Source organism: Panthera onca, chromosome A3, assembly GCF_046562875.1.
Source record: "Panthera onca isolate mPanOnc1 chromosome A3, mPanOnc1 haplotype 2, whole genome shotgun sequence".
Lineage (NCBI taxonomy): Eukaryota > Metazoa > Chordata > Mammalia > Carnivora > Felidae > Panthera > Panthera onca.
The window spans coordinates 136,635,227-136,651,216 of NC_138341.1; the positions used below are offsets into that span (position 1 = coordinate 136,635,227).

A 15,990-nucleotide genomic window follows, 5' to 3' on the forward strand; every position below is an offset into this window, starting at 1 on the left:
TGATGTATCAGACAAAGGCTTAGCATCCAAAATGTATAAAGGACTTCTCAAGCTCAACACCCAAAAAACAAATATTCCAGTGAAGAAATGAGCAAAATACATGAAGAGACACTTTTCCAAAGAAGACATACAGATCGCTAACAGACACATGAAAAGAGACTCAACATCACTCATCATCAGGGAAATACAAATCAAAACCACGATGAGATACCACCTCACACCTTTCAGAATGGCTAAAATTAACAACTCAGGCAACAACAGATGTTGGCGAGAGAACACCCCAAAGTGTTCAAAAAGGAAACCCTTTTGCACTGCTGGTGGGAATGCAAACTATTGCAGCCACTCTGGAAAACAGTATGGAGGTTCCTCAAAAAATTGAAAATAGAGCTACCCTACAACCCAGCAGTTGCACTACTAGGTATTTATCCAAAGGATACAAAAATGCTGATTCAAAGGGGCACATGCACCCCAACGTTTATAGCAACACTACTGACAATAGCCAAATTATGGAAAGAGCCCACATGTCCATCAACTGATGAATGGATAAAGGAAATGTGATGTTTGTGTGTGTGTGTGTGTGTGTGTGTGTGTTATTATGTGTGTGTATGTATACGTGTGCGCAAACACACACAGTGGAATACGACTCAGATCAAAAAGACTGAAATCCTGCCATTTGCAACAACATGGATGGAACTGGAGGGTATTACATTAAGCTAAATAAGTCAGTCAAAGAAAGACAAATATCATATGATTTCACACATGTGGAATTTAAGAAACACAACAGATGAACACAGGGGAAGGGAAGGAAAAATAAAATAAAAACAGGGAGGCAAACCATAAGAGACTCCTAAGTACAAAGAACAAACTGAGTGTTGCTGGAGAGGTGTTGGACTAAACGGGTGATGGTCATTAAAGATGAGCGCTGGGTGTTATACTTAAGTGATGAATCACTAATTTCTACTCCTGAAACCATTATTACACTATAGGTTTACTAACTTGGATTTGAATTAAAAAAATAATAAAAGTGCTTAGCATTTCTGGTCACCAGTTATTTGCAATTAATGACAATCATGACTGGGGTGCCTAGGTGGCTCAGTCGGTTGAGCGTCCAACTCGGCTTATGGTTCATGAGTTTGAGCCCCGCGTTGGGCTCTGTGCTGACAGCTCAGAGCCTGGAGCCTGCTTTGGATTTTGTGTCTCCCTCTCTCTGTGCCCCTCCCAGCTCATGTTCTGTCTCTCTCTCTCTGTCTCAAAAATAAACAATCATTAAAAAAGTTTTTTTAATTAAAAACAAAAGACTATCATGACATACCACTACATCCCCACTGAAATGACTAAAATATATCTTGATATGTGAATCTGTAGTGGGGCCAGTCTTACAAGTTGTAGGACTTTGTCCAGCCATGTTACACAATGCCAGTCATAAAAGTGCAGGAACTAGATGTCTGGATCTAATCATACTAATAGAAGAAAAAGGCAAGAGCCTTGAATATATTGACAATAAAGTGACTGATCATGGGTTTTAGACTAGATAACAAAAATAAGTTCCAAAAGGAGTCAGGAAATTGGGGGTGAGGGAAATGTGGGTTCAGGGAATTCTGTTAGCAATGTGAATACAAGAACCTGTTGACTTTGTTTTCATGAGTATTTTTTTACCCCAGAGAGCATATAACTGCCATGTGATAAGAATCAAGTAGAAAATAAGCTTAATACCTTCAATGCTGTATATTTGTACTCTTTCCTCAGGCACAGTCACTGCTTCCCATTGATGATCCTTAAATTCAAAAACAGGTTTGACCATAAATAAATAATTTACCCCTGCTTTACACCCTCTTTAAACACCAGTTTTTAAGTTATACAATCAAGTTTATTTTTTATTAAGTACCACTAAGTAACCAGTTGATACAACCTATTTCTTGCTCCATCAATTGGCTGTGTAATAAATACATTACAGGCCACATTTAATCTGCTTGTTCACTTTTTTTTTTTTTTAACGTTTATTTATTTTTGAGACAGAGAGAGACAGAGCATGAACTGGGGAGGGTCAGAGAGAGGGAGACACAGAATCCGAAACAGGCTCCAGGCTCTGAGCTGTCAGCACAGAGCCCGACGCGGGGCTTGAACTCACGGACCGCGAGATGATGACCTGAGCAGAAGTCGGCCGCTTAACCGACTGAGCCACCCAGGCGCCCCTGCTTGTTCACTTTTAAAACAAAATTTGATGGTATAATTTCCTGGTTTTCTATTCTTGACCAAAAAAAAAAAAAAAAAAAAGGGTAACTACCATTAATATATATTGGAGAATATCCTTTTTAAGAATGTTACCAAATCCTGTTATCTTGCCTTTGAAATACTGTGTGAAATCATGCACATTCATCAATTCCCACTCAATTGATTGACTGTCCTTAGATTCGAACACGGAATGCATACGAATAATAGCTGAAATATTTCCCCCTTCTCCCTTCCCAGTGTTTTTGCTGAAAATTTGTATAACGGGGTAACACTGATTTCACACATGCACAAAAGCTACAGGAAAAATTAGATTCCACTGCTAAGAGATGGGATCCGAAAACCTCCCACTAATCTGGTGAGGAAAACAGACCCAGACCTTTTGTGGTTCAGGACAATTCATTCTAGGGAATTCACCTGAACCCTCCATCTGTTTGCTAACTGCCTCCACTTCTCGGCCTGGATTGAAACCGGTGCACAGGCTGAGGGCCCCACTGCGGCTACCGCTACTGCAACCACATCTCTGGCTACGGTGCTGGCTGCCCCACGTACCGCAAAACCTCAGGGCCGGGAGGAAAGGGTCGGTCTTGTCTTTTCTGCCCGACACTCCGAGCAGTTTCAGGTCTCTCTGGGTATAAAAAAACTTGCTCCCGTGAGGCATATGCAGCTGGCCATTTTCAGGTTCTAACTCCAAAGTGATGCTTCCTGCTTTACTGCCTTCCTCTTTAAGAAATTTTTATCTTAGGGACATTTTCATATTGGTTAAAAGTAGAAGTCCTCGTATAACAAAACCAACTGTGCCCTCGCCGAGCCTCCACAGGCCCCGGTACGCTACGCACATCTTGCTTCACCTTCACTGCCTACCTTCCCTCCATCGTATGCTCTTCCTCTTGACCTTGGTTTTTATTTGTGTTTTTTTTTTTTTTAACGTTTATTTATTATTGAGAGACAGACAGACACAGAGCATGAGCAGGAGAGGGGCCGAGAGGTGGAGAGACACAGAACCCGAAGCAGGCTCCAGGCTCTGAGCTGTCAGCATGGAGCCCGACGCAGGGCTCAAACCCACGAACTGCGAGACCATGACCTGAGCCGAAGTCGGACGCTGAACAGACTGAGCCACCCAGGCACCACGACCTTGGTTTTTATTTAATCTATCATCCTGGCCATCGGTTTGGAAAAGCTCTTATTCTTAAAGTAAAACAAGTACCTCACGAAAACCCTCCTTTGAATCCAATCTCACTTTAGCGACTACTGTGCCTTCGCCTGACTTGGCGTCCCGACTTCTTGCAGACATGCAAACGTTCCAGGAATGGCCAAAGCGCATGGCTTCCATAGAACTACTGTCTCACGGACCACCAGTTCTGATGTCAGTTAACACTTGATTTGACACTGTCCACCATTTCCACCCTCATAAAAAACACCCTTCTCTTCACTTTCATGACACCCTTCCAGTTTGTTCTCTGTTGGCTGATTCTGTAAGTGTCCTTCGGGCTAGCATTCCTTCTACCTATGCTGCGTATATCTGTGGTTCCCAGTTCTGTCATTACATCCCATGATCGTGTTTATCATCTATACATAGATGGCTTCTAAATCTCCACTGTGCACACTTCCCTCACTTGAACTTCAGATCAGTATATCCAACTGCCTAGCAGACATCTTTGCCGGATGTCCCACAAGGATCTCCACGTCACACATGCAAAACTGAACTCCCCCTATTTCTGCTACAGAACGCATCCTCCTGTGACACAGCTCTAGCCACCCACTCAAGCTTTATTAATCCTTCTTTCTCTTTTTGCCAGAAAAAAATCAGGTCTGCTCAACTCTATCTCTTTTCAAGTCTTCCTGGAACCCATTCATTTCCATCCATCTCTACTGTCACTTTCCAAGATCACACCAGCATGACTTCTCACCAGCATTATCACAGGTCTCCTGCCACTGGTCTTGTCCCTTTTTAATCTGTTCTCCCCCCCCCCCCCCAGAAGAATCTTTAACAAGAAGGTGAGCCTCAGTGCCTAGCGTAAATCTTGCACAGAGTAATTTCTTACTTAATATTCCTTGAATTGATGTTACTTCCTACTTGTAACCCTTCTTTGGCTCCACACTGCTTTATTTCTCTCCAATCTCCTTTCCACTCTATGTACTAACCATACCCTAAATCTTTCAGTTCTGTGAGTTTTCTATTCACTCATTCTTGCAATAAATTTGAGTCCTTGATTAGCTATAAATAAGAAGACACAAGTCCTTGATTTCATAAATCTTATACTCTGTTGGGGGAAAACAAACAACAAACAAAATGATTTTAAGCAACAATTACTACTGTAAGGGAAATAAAACAAGACAATGTGATATAATGTGGTTGGGAGGCAACTTTAGACATTAGATTGAGTTACCAGAGAATATCTCCATAAAGAAGCAATACTTGTACTGAAACCTAAATGGGAAGAAACGAAGATGCAAAGATCTGGCACCTTCTAGGCAGAAGAACCAGCAAGTAGAGAGATCCGAAATGGGCATGATCTTTGTTAAAGAAATAGAAAAAAAAAAAAAAAATGAATGTGGCTGGAACATAGTAAGCATAGAGAATGGTCTTGAGATGTCAGAGAAACAGCCAGGGGCCAGATCATAAAGACCCTCATATACAATGTTAAAGAGACAAAAGATGGGTTTTAAGCAGCCACTCTACAGAGTATGGATTCTAAGAAAGTCAGAGAGAATACAGGGAGAATGTACTATTGCTACAGAAATCCAGAAAGGAGGGGATTCTGAATATATGTTTTGGAAGAAGAATCTCCCTACATTTCTAGATCAGTATCTGAAACACAGCAGGATTTAACACTTATAAATGCATTTTATACTATCCCTACCATGTATCATACTATAATTGCTTATTTTCTTGTTGGAATCATCCTTAACATCAAACTGAGTAAAGGTAGGGACTATATCAATCCTATTCTATCTTCTTCCAAAATGAAATCCCACTCCTAAAAATCCAGTTAAAAATATTCCTACAAACCTAAAAGAATAAATACACTAATAAAAACTATCAGTGACCCTGAGAAGCAGTGCTAGTATCTGGAACTCAATTTTAATTAAGTATTCTATGAAGATACTCTAACATAAAAAGAAATAATGTGGAAATCTTCAGGAGCATTTTGTTAAGGTCTATCCATAGTTTACCTGGAACAAAAAGCAGTATTTTACAAGAGCAGACTAAAATGACTAAATCCTCATTAAAGTATCTGCAACCACATCTGATTAGTAAATGCGGATCAACTCTTAGTTGGATGTTTACGAAGTGACTATATGGTTAGGACTAGAAGCTTGCCTACGGACCAAATATTAAGGAGAGCTATTTGGAAACAATGACTCAAGAATTCGGCTCAGGTTAAAAAGAAGTCAGTAGAAAATATACCATCTGGCTGGAAAGTTTAAACATAGCTATTAATATAGCACATAAAGAAGTAAATCTCTTCCAAATACCACCATAAGAATCAATACCTCTCTATTTTCAAACAGAAGATTTTAGAAGGTATAAGACCACTCGTCATTCCCTGTTAATATTTTTAAGTGAGTGCCTCTGTATTTGAGTAACTGGTGTCTTTTCTAAATTTCACTCTTGTTCATATGAATGTTAAATGTTATATCATTAACATGTAATTTATTTCTGAAAAGCTTAGATTGAAAAACTAGTATTAAAATTTAGCATTTTCTGTTGCAATAAAACATCAGAAATAATTTTCATTTCTAATTAACTGCTAAAGGGTTACCATGCTAATCAAAGCTATGGGGCTAATACTAAAATCTATTAAAATAGCTAGAAAAATAAACATACAAAAAAATCCACATTCTTAAATTAAGACATTGTAGACACACATAAACAAACATATAAAATGGTAGATGGAATAAAGCTTACGTCATTATCTCCAGCAACGTAGAATGATAGAGCCTGGCTCCCAAGATTAAAATCTATCCAAAATTCCTCAAGTTTTTCATCTGAAGGTATTTTCAACTAATAAAACAAATATATAAAACTGTTATAGACTACGATTTTAAAAACAACAACAGAAAATGAGGCCTATGTTATGTTCATGGTTCAGTTTTGTTTGTGTGTTTGTTTTTAAGAAAAGAGAAAGGTGAGGAAGATAAAGGGCAGACAAGTAGAGCATTTAAACCAATTTAGAAACAATCAAAAGAAATGCTTCTTTAATATTTTACACAGAAATGAGCTCTAAGAAATCACAAATATTCCAAGTGCAAATAAAGGTTAACAATATCAGTCTGAATATATTAATGAATGATAAATCAATTAGTGGGCTTGATTAAGGGAAAAAAAGAAAATCTGAAGCACAGACTTTTATTTAAGTTATCCTTGGCTATAAATATATCACTTCAGAAAACACACACACACACACACACACACACACACACACACACACACACACAGAATACTAGACTAGACTAGCTGTATCTGTGATCAAATTATGACTATTTTTAATGTTCTTGTCAATTTATAAGCTGTAATTCACTTGACCCTGGTATCAAAATTCATCCAATAACTAAAACATGTTAAATTCAAAACTCACCTCATGTTTATCAAGAAATGCTGACAAACAAGGAAATGTAAAGACCCTGGAATAAAAAAGTAGTTTGCACTAAAGATTAATAGGCCTTCACAGTGTAATCTTGACCAGCCATAGAGAGCATATCTAGGATCAGAAGGAAATCAGGAAGTAGGCATAACGACTGAAATCAAATCATCTTTTCTTTCTTATTACTTTTTTTTTTAATGTTTACTTATTTTTGAGAGAGACAAATAGAACATGAGTGGCAGAGGGGCAGAGAGAGGGAGACACAGAATCCAAGGCAGGCTCCAGGCTCCGAGCTGTCAGCACAGAGCACAACGCAGGGCTTGAACCCACAAGAGGCAAGACCATGACCCTGAGCAGAAGGCAGACGCCCAACCCTTATCCTTCTTTATTACATTTTAAAATAAGAGTTTAATGGAAATTTGTTTCTGTGTATTATTTTGAGGATACTACTCAACCTTCCATTCTGACTCGAGTGAGTGTACCAATTTACTTTTCACGCCATCGACTCAGAGTAGAAATTCCTAATTTAGCAGATACTTTCAGTACAGTGGAAGCTCCCATAGGATTTACGTGGGAAAAGAAGAGTAGAAATAAATAATACTGCTGATAAAAATGACCTAGGGGGCGCCTTGGTCTGTTTAAGTGTCCCAACTCTTGATTTCAGCTCAGGTCATGATCTCACAGTTAGTGGGTCCAAGCCCCACATCGGGCTCCACACTGACAACGTGGAGCCTGCTTGGGATTCTTTCTCTCCCCCTTTCTCCACCCCTCCCCCACAAAAGCTCACATGGTCGCTCTCAAAAAAATAAATAAATAAATAAACTTAAAAAAAAAAAAAAAAGACTGAATTCACAGAACGCTTTCTTGGGCAGATAATATTATGAGCACTTAGCATATGATCATCTAACTTAATTTTCACAACAAACGTACGAGGTAGGTGTTAGTATAATTTTACAGCTAAGGAACTGAGACAAGTAAGTTTAGTACTTTGCCCAACATTAGAATAGGAAGAGGAGAACTATAATTCAAATCCAAATAGCATGAGTCCCTGCACTTAACCCTCAGCCTGTCTTTTGTTTCCTCAAGTAAATGTGAACTCACACATCCAATAAATGTATCCTGAGCATCTAAAATACAGTGCAAGACACTGAACTCCAAATACTATTCTTTTGTTACTAACAAAAGTGATAATTATAATTACCTTTCACTCATGCCCATTCCCGAGATTAGATAACCTCAGAAAGGTTAGCCTTAGTGTATGTTAATTATAAAAAAATGTATTTGTCGTATATTTTTATTACAGTACGTGGAGAAAGGAGGTAGCTCAAGTAATATTTATAGCTAGATTTTTATAATAATGCAAATGGAATTCTAAATTATAGTAAATCAATTTCAGACACTCAAAGTTATTAATATTAACTAAAAATGCATGTTTCCTCTAAAAAGTACGAAGTAAAATAAGACCAGTGGAAGATTATTTCAGCCTACCAATGTAGTACCTTATTACACAGTGTTACCATAGGATATTGTTTTAAGTACCTCTGTGCATTTTACATTCCAACCCAACAAATAAATTTTAAAGGTTCAACACTTTGAGCTCTAGTTCTTTGTCAGTAAATGGGTGAATTCTGTATGATGCTTACCTTCTCTTGTCTCCAAGCATGCCATTTACAAGGTTGAGAAATACTCTGCAATCCTAATTTTAAAAAAAAGAGAGACTTTTAAAAAGCAGAGTGATTTTTAAAAACTATTGTTAATTTGATATTTTTATACTACTCACCGTTTCAAATTCAGAGTCTTTAATTCCTTTAAATGCATTAGCAATAAAATCCATTGAAAACCACCGACACGAAAGTTCCTGCCTTTGTTTTTCTGAAGTCATTCTACATAGCGCTTCTACGATACCTACTTGTAAGTCATAATCTTGAAAAAAATCGTTAATATGTTATTTGAAATTGTGAAAAAGAAGCTCACACGTCATCATTTATAAGGTATTAGAACAAGCAGGAGAAAGAAACAAAACGTTAGTGTAATTCACTCTTTTTTTTGCCACTTTCTTTATAAGAATTAGATCTATCCCATCATCACAAAAATGAACACAGTCCAAATAATAAGTTTACTAGCAGAAAAAAGGAGTAAAACTTTTCCCCAAAACAGGATATTTAAAAGAAACTCCTACATATTCAAAGGCTCTGCCATTCCATTATTCGAGTTGTGAACTGCAAAATAACTCATACAATAATCTATAAATCACAGAATCTTTTACTTTTGTACTATGTTTATAGTTATTCCAAAGTACTTTAACCAGTGGTTTGTTCTATATGTAAATCACTACATCAAAATGTTCTCATATGAAACTTACAAAAGAAAATTTGAGTTCTTCTAATAAACACATTGTTTAAAAACAAACTTATTAGTCCCCAAAATATTAAAACTCCCAATTCCAAATATAAAACACTATTTGAGGAATTTCTTAGGAAAAGTAATTCAAATCTATTAGAAAATTAAATTATTATTCATAATCTACAACAGGCATAAATTATATTTAACAACTCCTATTATCGTGCTTAATTATTATGTTAGCCCCATAGATACAGATCATTTAATTTCTTATTAGTAATTAAAAATTGCTCAATTGTACAGAGTTTATAATTTCCTCACATAATCTCACTACATTAAAATGTTAATGTTATTTTGACTAAGGAGATATTATATTCCATTAATAAATCTTGAATAATTTCAAATATGAACATTTGAAAAAAACATACTTACCTCCAGCATCTAAAATCCTTTCTCCCATACGACTCCTGTAAACCAAAATAACAGATCATATACTAAACTAGTATCAATTAAATAGAAAACCCACGTATTTGGGGGGGAAATTTTCACTAAAATTTACAATTGGCTAGTATCACAGACCTCTGCAGGACATACAGCCATAAATTATATTACAAATCTAAAACAGCTTATCAGTTTTAATTATTAATGCAACTCATGGTTGCCTATAGCCTTGTAAAATATCCTTTAAATTATTGACTTGAACCACTAATGAAAGCAATGTAATACAAATTATTACATGAGAATAAACATTTCTTGCTCAGAGAGTATTGTTCTGGTGTCTTGAGGCATTTTGTCAAGCATAGCATTCATTTTTTTTAGAGCCTAGAAAAGAAAAAAAGATAATCCATCAACTTTATATATTCAGTTATATAAATATATACATGTGTATATTTAAGTATTTAAAGAAATATTCTAGGTATACAAACTTAGGAGCCTATTTAGCACAGCATTTTATGCGGGGAATAGAGAAGGGTGGAGGAAAGAACATAAACTATAAAACAGTGAATACAAAAAAACATGACAAGGATATCAAAAATAAAATATACCACGATACCCACATTTATCAGAATATACCATGAGTCCAGTTCTACTCTTTGCAATAAGACATAGGTTTTCTATTACTCTATTTTAAGAACTCAAGAAGCAAAATTATTTGTTCTTACAGTTACCTATACGTACACACATACATAGAATAATACAGGTTGTTTTTAGGATTTAAATACTGAGAACTCCTAATATCTGGATGGTTGAACTTATTTTCATCTGAGCTATGTGTACATAAACCCAGATGGCTATGACTATTCAATAAATATTTAGGTAACATTTATTCATCATTTCAGGCAATAAATTAAGACAGCAGAAATACAATACATAATTAATTAAATACCAAGATAAAATGATTATTCAATTTGATGAATTGCTACTATATTTTCTTCACTTTCTCATTTTTAGGGTTTAAAAGAAAATCTAACAAATGACTTCACCTCTTGCTGAATACAAATATTCACCCTTGAGTCGATAACCAGGACACAGATTTGAGGTATAAAATTTTCCGCTACTTGCCTTTTACCTGAAAGTGTTAAATCATTAATTAATGTATATTTTAAACCATTTTAAATGACAGTCTTTTCTTATTTGAGTTAATGAAAGAATGCACTAGTTCAGACATGGCCCACTGTCTAGATGGGCATCAGAAAACATGAAATCCAATCCTACCTCTTCTATGAACTAGCTATGTGGCTCCGAAGAAACACCATTCAACAGAATGACTCATCTTAATGGCAAAGGAAAAACCCCAGATTCAGCTTCTCCTTTTGGGCACCTAAGGCAGTACTGACTTATAGTTCAAAAGTTGAAATTTCTATAGTGACGTTCTTATGAAAACAGGCCTCATTAATTTAGTCATACAGTAAAACCTTGGATTAAAAGTAACTTGTTCTGCGAGTATTCCACAAGACAAGCAAACATCTCTAGTAAACTTTAACTTGATAAATGAGCAAGGTCACGCAATACGAGTCGTACGTGATGCCGAATGTCACCTGATCACAACCAGCCAATGGTTCTTCTCTCTCTTTCTCTCTCTGAAGGATCATGGGTGACCATCTCCCATGCTCAGATGCTCAGTTTCAGGACGTGGTATTTGGCAGAAATCAGTGATTATTCAGGACATTGGAAGGTGCCCACAATTGGTGCTAGTGTATTTTTTGTCACTTTGAAGCACCTATGGACAGGCCTTTGCTTTTCCAGGCAAGAGTGAGCTTAGGAACGCTTTGCTTCATTCTAGGTCAGGCTGCCTGCAGATACAGATCCTTTCCTCTGCTGCCGTATTGCCAGTGACATTATACAGTATATGGCAAGAGTTTATTAATACTGTAGTCAACATCTGGGCGAGCGTATACAATGGCTCCCAGCAGAAAAAGGCTGAAAAGAAAGGTGGTTAGAAGAAGAGAGGATTATGGCGGAAGTTAAGAAGGAAACCATCGAGAAGTACGAATGAGGTATGCAGTGGCCAAAACTGCAAGATTTTGTAAGAAGTCTACGTCTGCATCTCGTCTGTAGAGGAGGAGAAGAGGAAGAGGAGAAAAGGCGGGGGAATGCCTCACCTCAAATGAAATTAGGGAGATGTGTAAAATGTGGGAAAAAGTACAAGATTTTGTAGAAAATCACCACCCGAATAAGGCTGTAGCAGAGCAAGCGATGAATCTGTTTAACGACAACGCAATGTCACACTTCTGCAAAATCCTCTAAAGAAGGCAAAAGTAAGTGTCATGGGATAGGTTCCTTGATTAAGTTGCACAAAAAGAAAAAGATTCCATAGATAGCAGTGATTCAGTCAGTGACAGCGAAAGCTGTCCTACACAATTACCTTCCTCCCTCTTGTCTCCTTCATCCACGCCACGAAAGTTTTCAAAGGTAAATGCAGGTTCATTTGTGTATTTTTCTTTATATTTTGTATTTTATAATTTTGTACTATATTACAATATCATAATCATTTTTATATGAATATTTTTGGGTTGTGGAACAAATCATCTGAGTTTCCATTTCTAACGGGGAAATTCACTTCGATATACAAGTGCTTTGAATTACAAGCATGTTTTCGGGCTGAGTTATTCTCGTAAACCAAGGTTTTACTGTATAGTGTAAATTCCATAATGGCCATAAACTCTTGTCGATATAAAGATCCAAATATTTGAGCTTTTTCTAAAAGTTAACCCTATTCTCAAAAGAGCAGGCTTTATCAATACTAAATATATTCAGAGGAATTTGCCACATGCTATTTTATAATGCAAAGATAAAAAATAATTTTAAATAATGGCAATACTGCAACAGAAAATATACAAATTTCCAAAGTGACTACATTGAAGGTAAAAAAAAAAATCATTCAATGAGATATAAAGATATAATGATTTACTTAAAATTTTTTTTGATTACTTCATACTCACTGGTGCCTTAGGACGGTTTTCTTCCCTAAAAACTTAAGAATTTAGACTAGACTGTTCAATCAACTGCAAAGCAATCAATGAAAAGGTAGCATCAACTACGATTGAAATAAATAGCAATGGAGCTTTTCAAAGGTTTTGGTTTTGAAGGCAAATTGTTCCTTTATTTACAAACAATTCACCAGCCTCAATGACCAATCCTAGGTAATTCTTCCTCAACCAACAGAGATAAAATAATTTGGACTGATTGCTTGGCACAAAAAAAGGGCTACTCACAAGTGAGGATGAGTTGTAATGTGTTCTCTATTTTGAAAATTTTGTCCCATTAGATCAAGAGTTGGCAAATTATGGCCCACAAACCAAATCCACCCCACTGCCCATTTTGTATGGCTGTATTACTCATCAGCAGGTGACTCTGTGGAAATATTTGATTCAATCATGTTTCACTGAACCAGCAGTAGCAAAGTGAATTTCATTCTACTCTCATGCACTTAGCCAACATCAGTTACCACTGAATGGTTTCTGTAATTAATTAGCATGGGCTGCAGAGCCGATGTTTCTTAATGAATCTGACACAAAATTACAAGGCAAAATCATGCTGATATGACAAACTTACACCTCACTGAAGTCATTTCAATGAAACTAAGGTTATCTGAATTACAAGTTGTGCTAAACTGTTTTATACATTTCCCAGGCTGTCAAAAATTAAAACAAGGAGTGACATCTCCATTCTCACACAAATTTACAGGAGTACATTTTTTCCAAGCTCCAGCTACAGGTTGAGCAGCATTTTTGGACACTGACAAAGCGCAAAGGACATTCCCATATTTCAAAACCCATTTAAATGTGCAATTGAGGGGCGTCTACCTAACCTTCAGTTGACAGTCATTCATCTGCATGCAATGACATTCTAAAAAGCAAATATTAAGAAAGGAACCTAATCTTCTACAAATGCTTTCCAAGTGATGAACACGCTCAATTAAAAATCGTGCTCATGAACTGATATTTGGCATTATCTACATGAAGAGACAGTTTCTAATGCAATATACATAAAATCTCATTACAGATAAGCATAAAAAATGAACATTTGCAATGAATTCTGATAACAGCAAACACTAACTCTGAACCGTAATTAAGTGAAATGTCATCCCCTCAAGAGTACTATTCTCATTAGTTGACCTATTACAGAAACATTGTACTCAATTTTATAATATTTTGAATTGTATAAATAAAACATCTGTGGATATTTGTTTTCCTTCTTGTTATATAAGTGGCTATATAATATTCTCACTTTCTTTTTCTTGGTCCTAATATAAAGCTTATAATGTTTACTATCTGCCCCTTTACAGAACAAGGTTGTTGACCCCCAAATTAACTAGTAGATTCCTAATATTAGCACACTACTATGAGGATTGCAAAATTATACTAAAACTCTAATAGGAAATTATTGTTTTAATAGAAGTAAAATGCTTATTATACCTTCATCATTGGTGTCATGTATGACCTGAAAAAAAAGTGAATAATATTTAGTTTGTAATTTACTATCTTATAAGCCATTAAAAATAGTATTAAAATAACAGATCACATTGGAACTCACCATGTAATTATTTAACTTTTATTTATTAACTATTTAATTATATTAATCAGGATAAGTGCTTTAAACAATCTGAATAGAGTAATTAAATCAAGTCACTAGCCAATTTGTTAGTGACTTTTAGGCTCAGAACATATAGAACACAAATTGTTTTTTAAGTAAACAGACTTGTAAGATTAGTTAATCAATGTGATTTTTACCATCAAAAGATCAAATAAGTCTTCTATCATATTTATAGCTGCCTCATCTTTTGAATTTCCTCGATTGAGAATAATCTCCTTGGATTTTTCAAACCAGGCAACCATGTAAAAAAAGAAATGTGCATATTAATTACTTTGAATTCAATTTTAATAATTTTAAGAATGTACTTATCTTTGCATAAACAGTAACCTAGGAATAAAGAAACATCAAAAATAAAAATTCCAGTATTATATGAAAATAAGTTTATGTTTTTAAACATCTTTCTTGTTTTCATTTTTTGGTATCTCACCATATTTTTCCATTGTTTAGATGGGAATAGATGCACTAATCCTAATTCTAGGTAGACCACCTTTCTTTTCCCCTTCAAATACCTAGTTCAGGTACATTCATTAACAGATAAAAATAAATTATCATCATATATTAGATTATTTTGGCATTATCACTATTTGAAAAGTTTTAGTATTATTTTATTGAATTTTTAAAAATTTTTGTAACATTTTATTCATTTTTGAGAGACAGAAAGAGACAGAATGTGAGCAGGGGAGGGGCAGAGAGAGAGAGGGAGACACAGAATCCAGAGCAGGCTCCAGGCTCTGAGCTATCAGCACAGAGCCCGACGCGGGGCTCGAACTCATGCACTGTGAGATCACGACCTGAGCCAAAATCAGATGCTTAACCAACTGAGCCACCCAGGCGCCCCTTAATGAATTTGTTTTAATGAATTATTTTATTTTAATGAATTCAGATATTTGAGTAGATATTACATCCCAGGTACTGTTCTCAGTGTTAGGTACACAGAAATGAACAACACAAATAAAAATCAATAACCCACATTCTAGCATGGGAAGTAGAAAATAATATAAAAAGAAAAACAAATAATGCTAGATAGTAAACAGATAAAATAAAGCATGCAAAGGCCTGAGGGAGTCTTGTGATCTCAAATTCACATGATTATCAAGGAGCCTATGTACAGAGTGTCCTTTTGATCTTCATCGTTGTAACACGTAGCACAGGTTATAGAAACGTTTATTTTATCTAAAAGTTTTTATAAAGTTCTCAAATTTATTTTTCAACTGTTTGAGCTGTTAATTTTATTAAACGACACACCTTTAATCATACTCCCTCACATCAACATCACACATTTCGTACTTATCTTCTGGACTAGTCCTTGTTTTATCATAGTTAAAAGTCCGGCTTGCCCCAATATACTGATATTTTTACCACATCTTCCAAAAGAAACAAAAATGGTTGAAACAGTTTGGATGTCCTTTTTATTAAGCTCCTGAAACAAAAGGATACATGTAAACATCTGTAAACACAAAACAGTACAGAATTGGCATTGTGCTAGGAGCTTTATAATCCTCACAAATCCTGTAAGTTTGCCATTATCATAATGTCCATATTGCAAAGTACAAAAGCGTGGTTTAGGAGAGCACTAGGGTGGCCTAAAGCCACCCAGCCAGTGAGTGACAAACTCAGTATAAAAATGCAGATTTGTATAAATTCCTGAAACTTTAGACTATGATGCAATGCATCAGTTACCTTCCATTCTACAAAACTCTATGTATGTAACTAATGGATAAAAGAAATTTTTACT

At 35.7% G+C, this 15,990-nt stretch overlaps 1 protein-coding gene across 5 annotated transcripts in view; it reads right to left on the minus strand.

Moving 5' to 3' along the window:
• The window catches only part of SYCP2 (synaptonemal complex protein 2), a 67,375-nt gene extending 51,866 nt beyond the window's left edge, over positions 1-15,509 (minus strand). For 3 of the 5 annotated variants that reach the window (XM_078443896.2, XM_078443895.2, XM_078443894.2), the window contains exons 1-10: positions 14,393-15,506; positions 14,078-14,102; positions 10,643-10,728; positions 9,895-9,980; positions 9,591-9,625; positions 8,599-8,741; positions 8,462-8,514; positions 6,813-6,858; positions 6,143-6,238; positions 1,714-1,774 (exon numbers count right to left, since the gene is read on the minus strand). In XM_078443896.2, the coding sequence (XP_078300022.2) occupies positions 1,714-1,774; positions 6,143-6,238; positions 6,813-6,858; positions 8,462-8,514; positions 8,599-8,741; positions 9,591-9,625; positions 9,895-9,980; positions 10,643-10,728; positions 14,078-14,102; positions 14,393-14,497 (736 nt within the window). In that variant the 5' untranslated portion in view covers positions 14,498-15,506. Of the gene's footprint in view, positions 1-1,713; positions 1,775-6,142; positions 6,239-6,812; positions 6,859-8,461; positions 8,515-8,598; positions 8,742-9,590; positions 9,626-9,894; positions 9,981-10,642; positions 10,729-14,077; positions 14,103-14,392 lie in introns of all 5 variants that reach the window. The other 2 variants (XM_078443890.2, XM_078443897.2) reach the window with 2 other exon arrangements.
• Between the last annotated feature and the right edge of the window lie 481 nt (positions 15,510-15,990).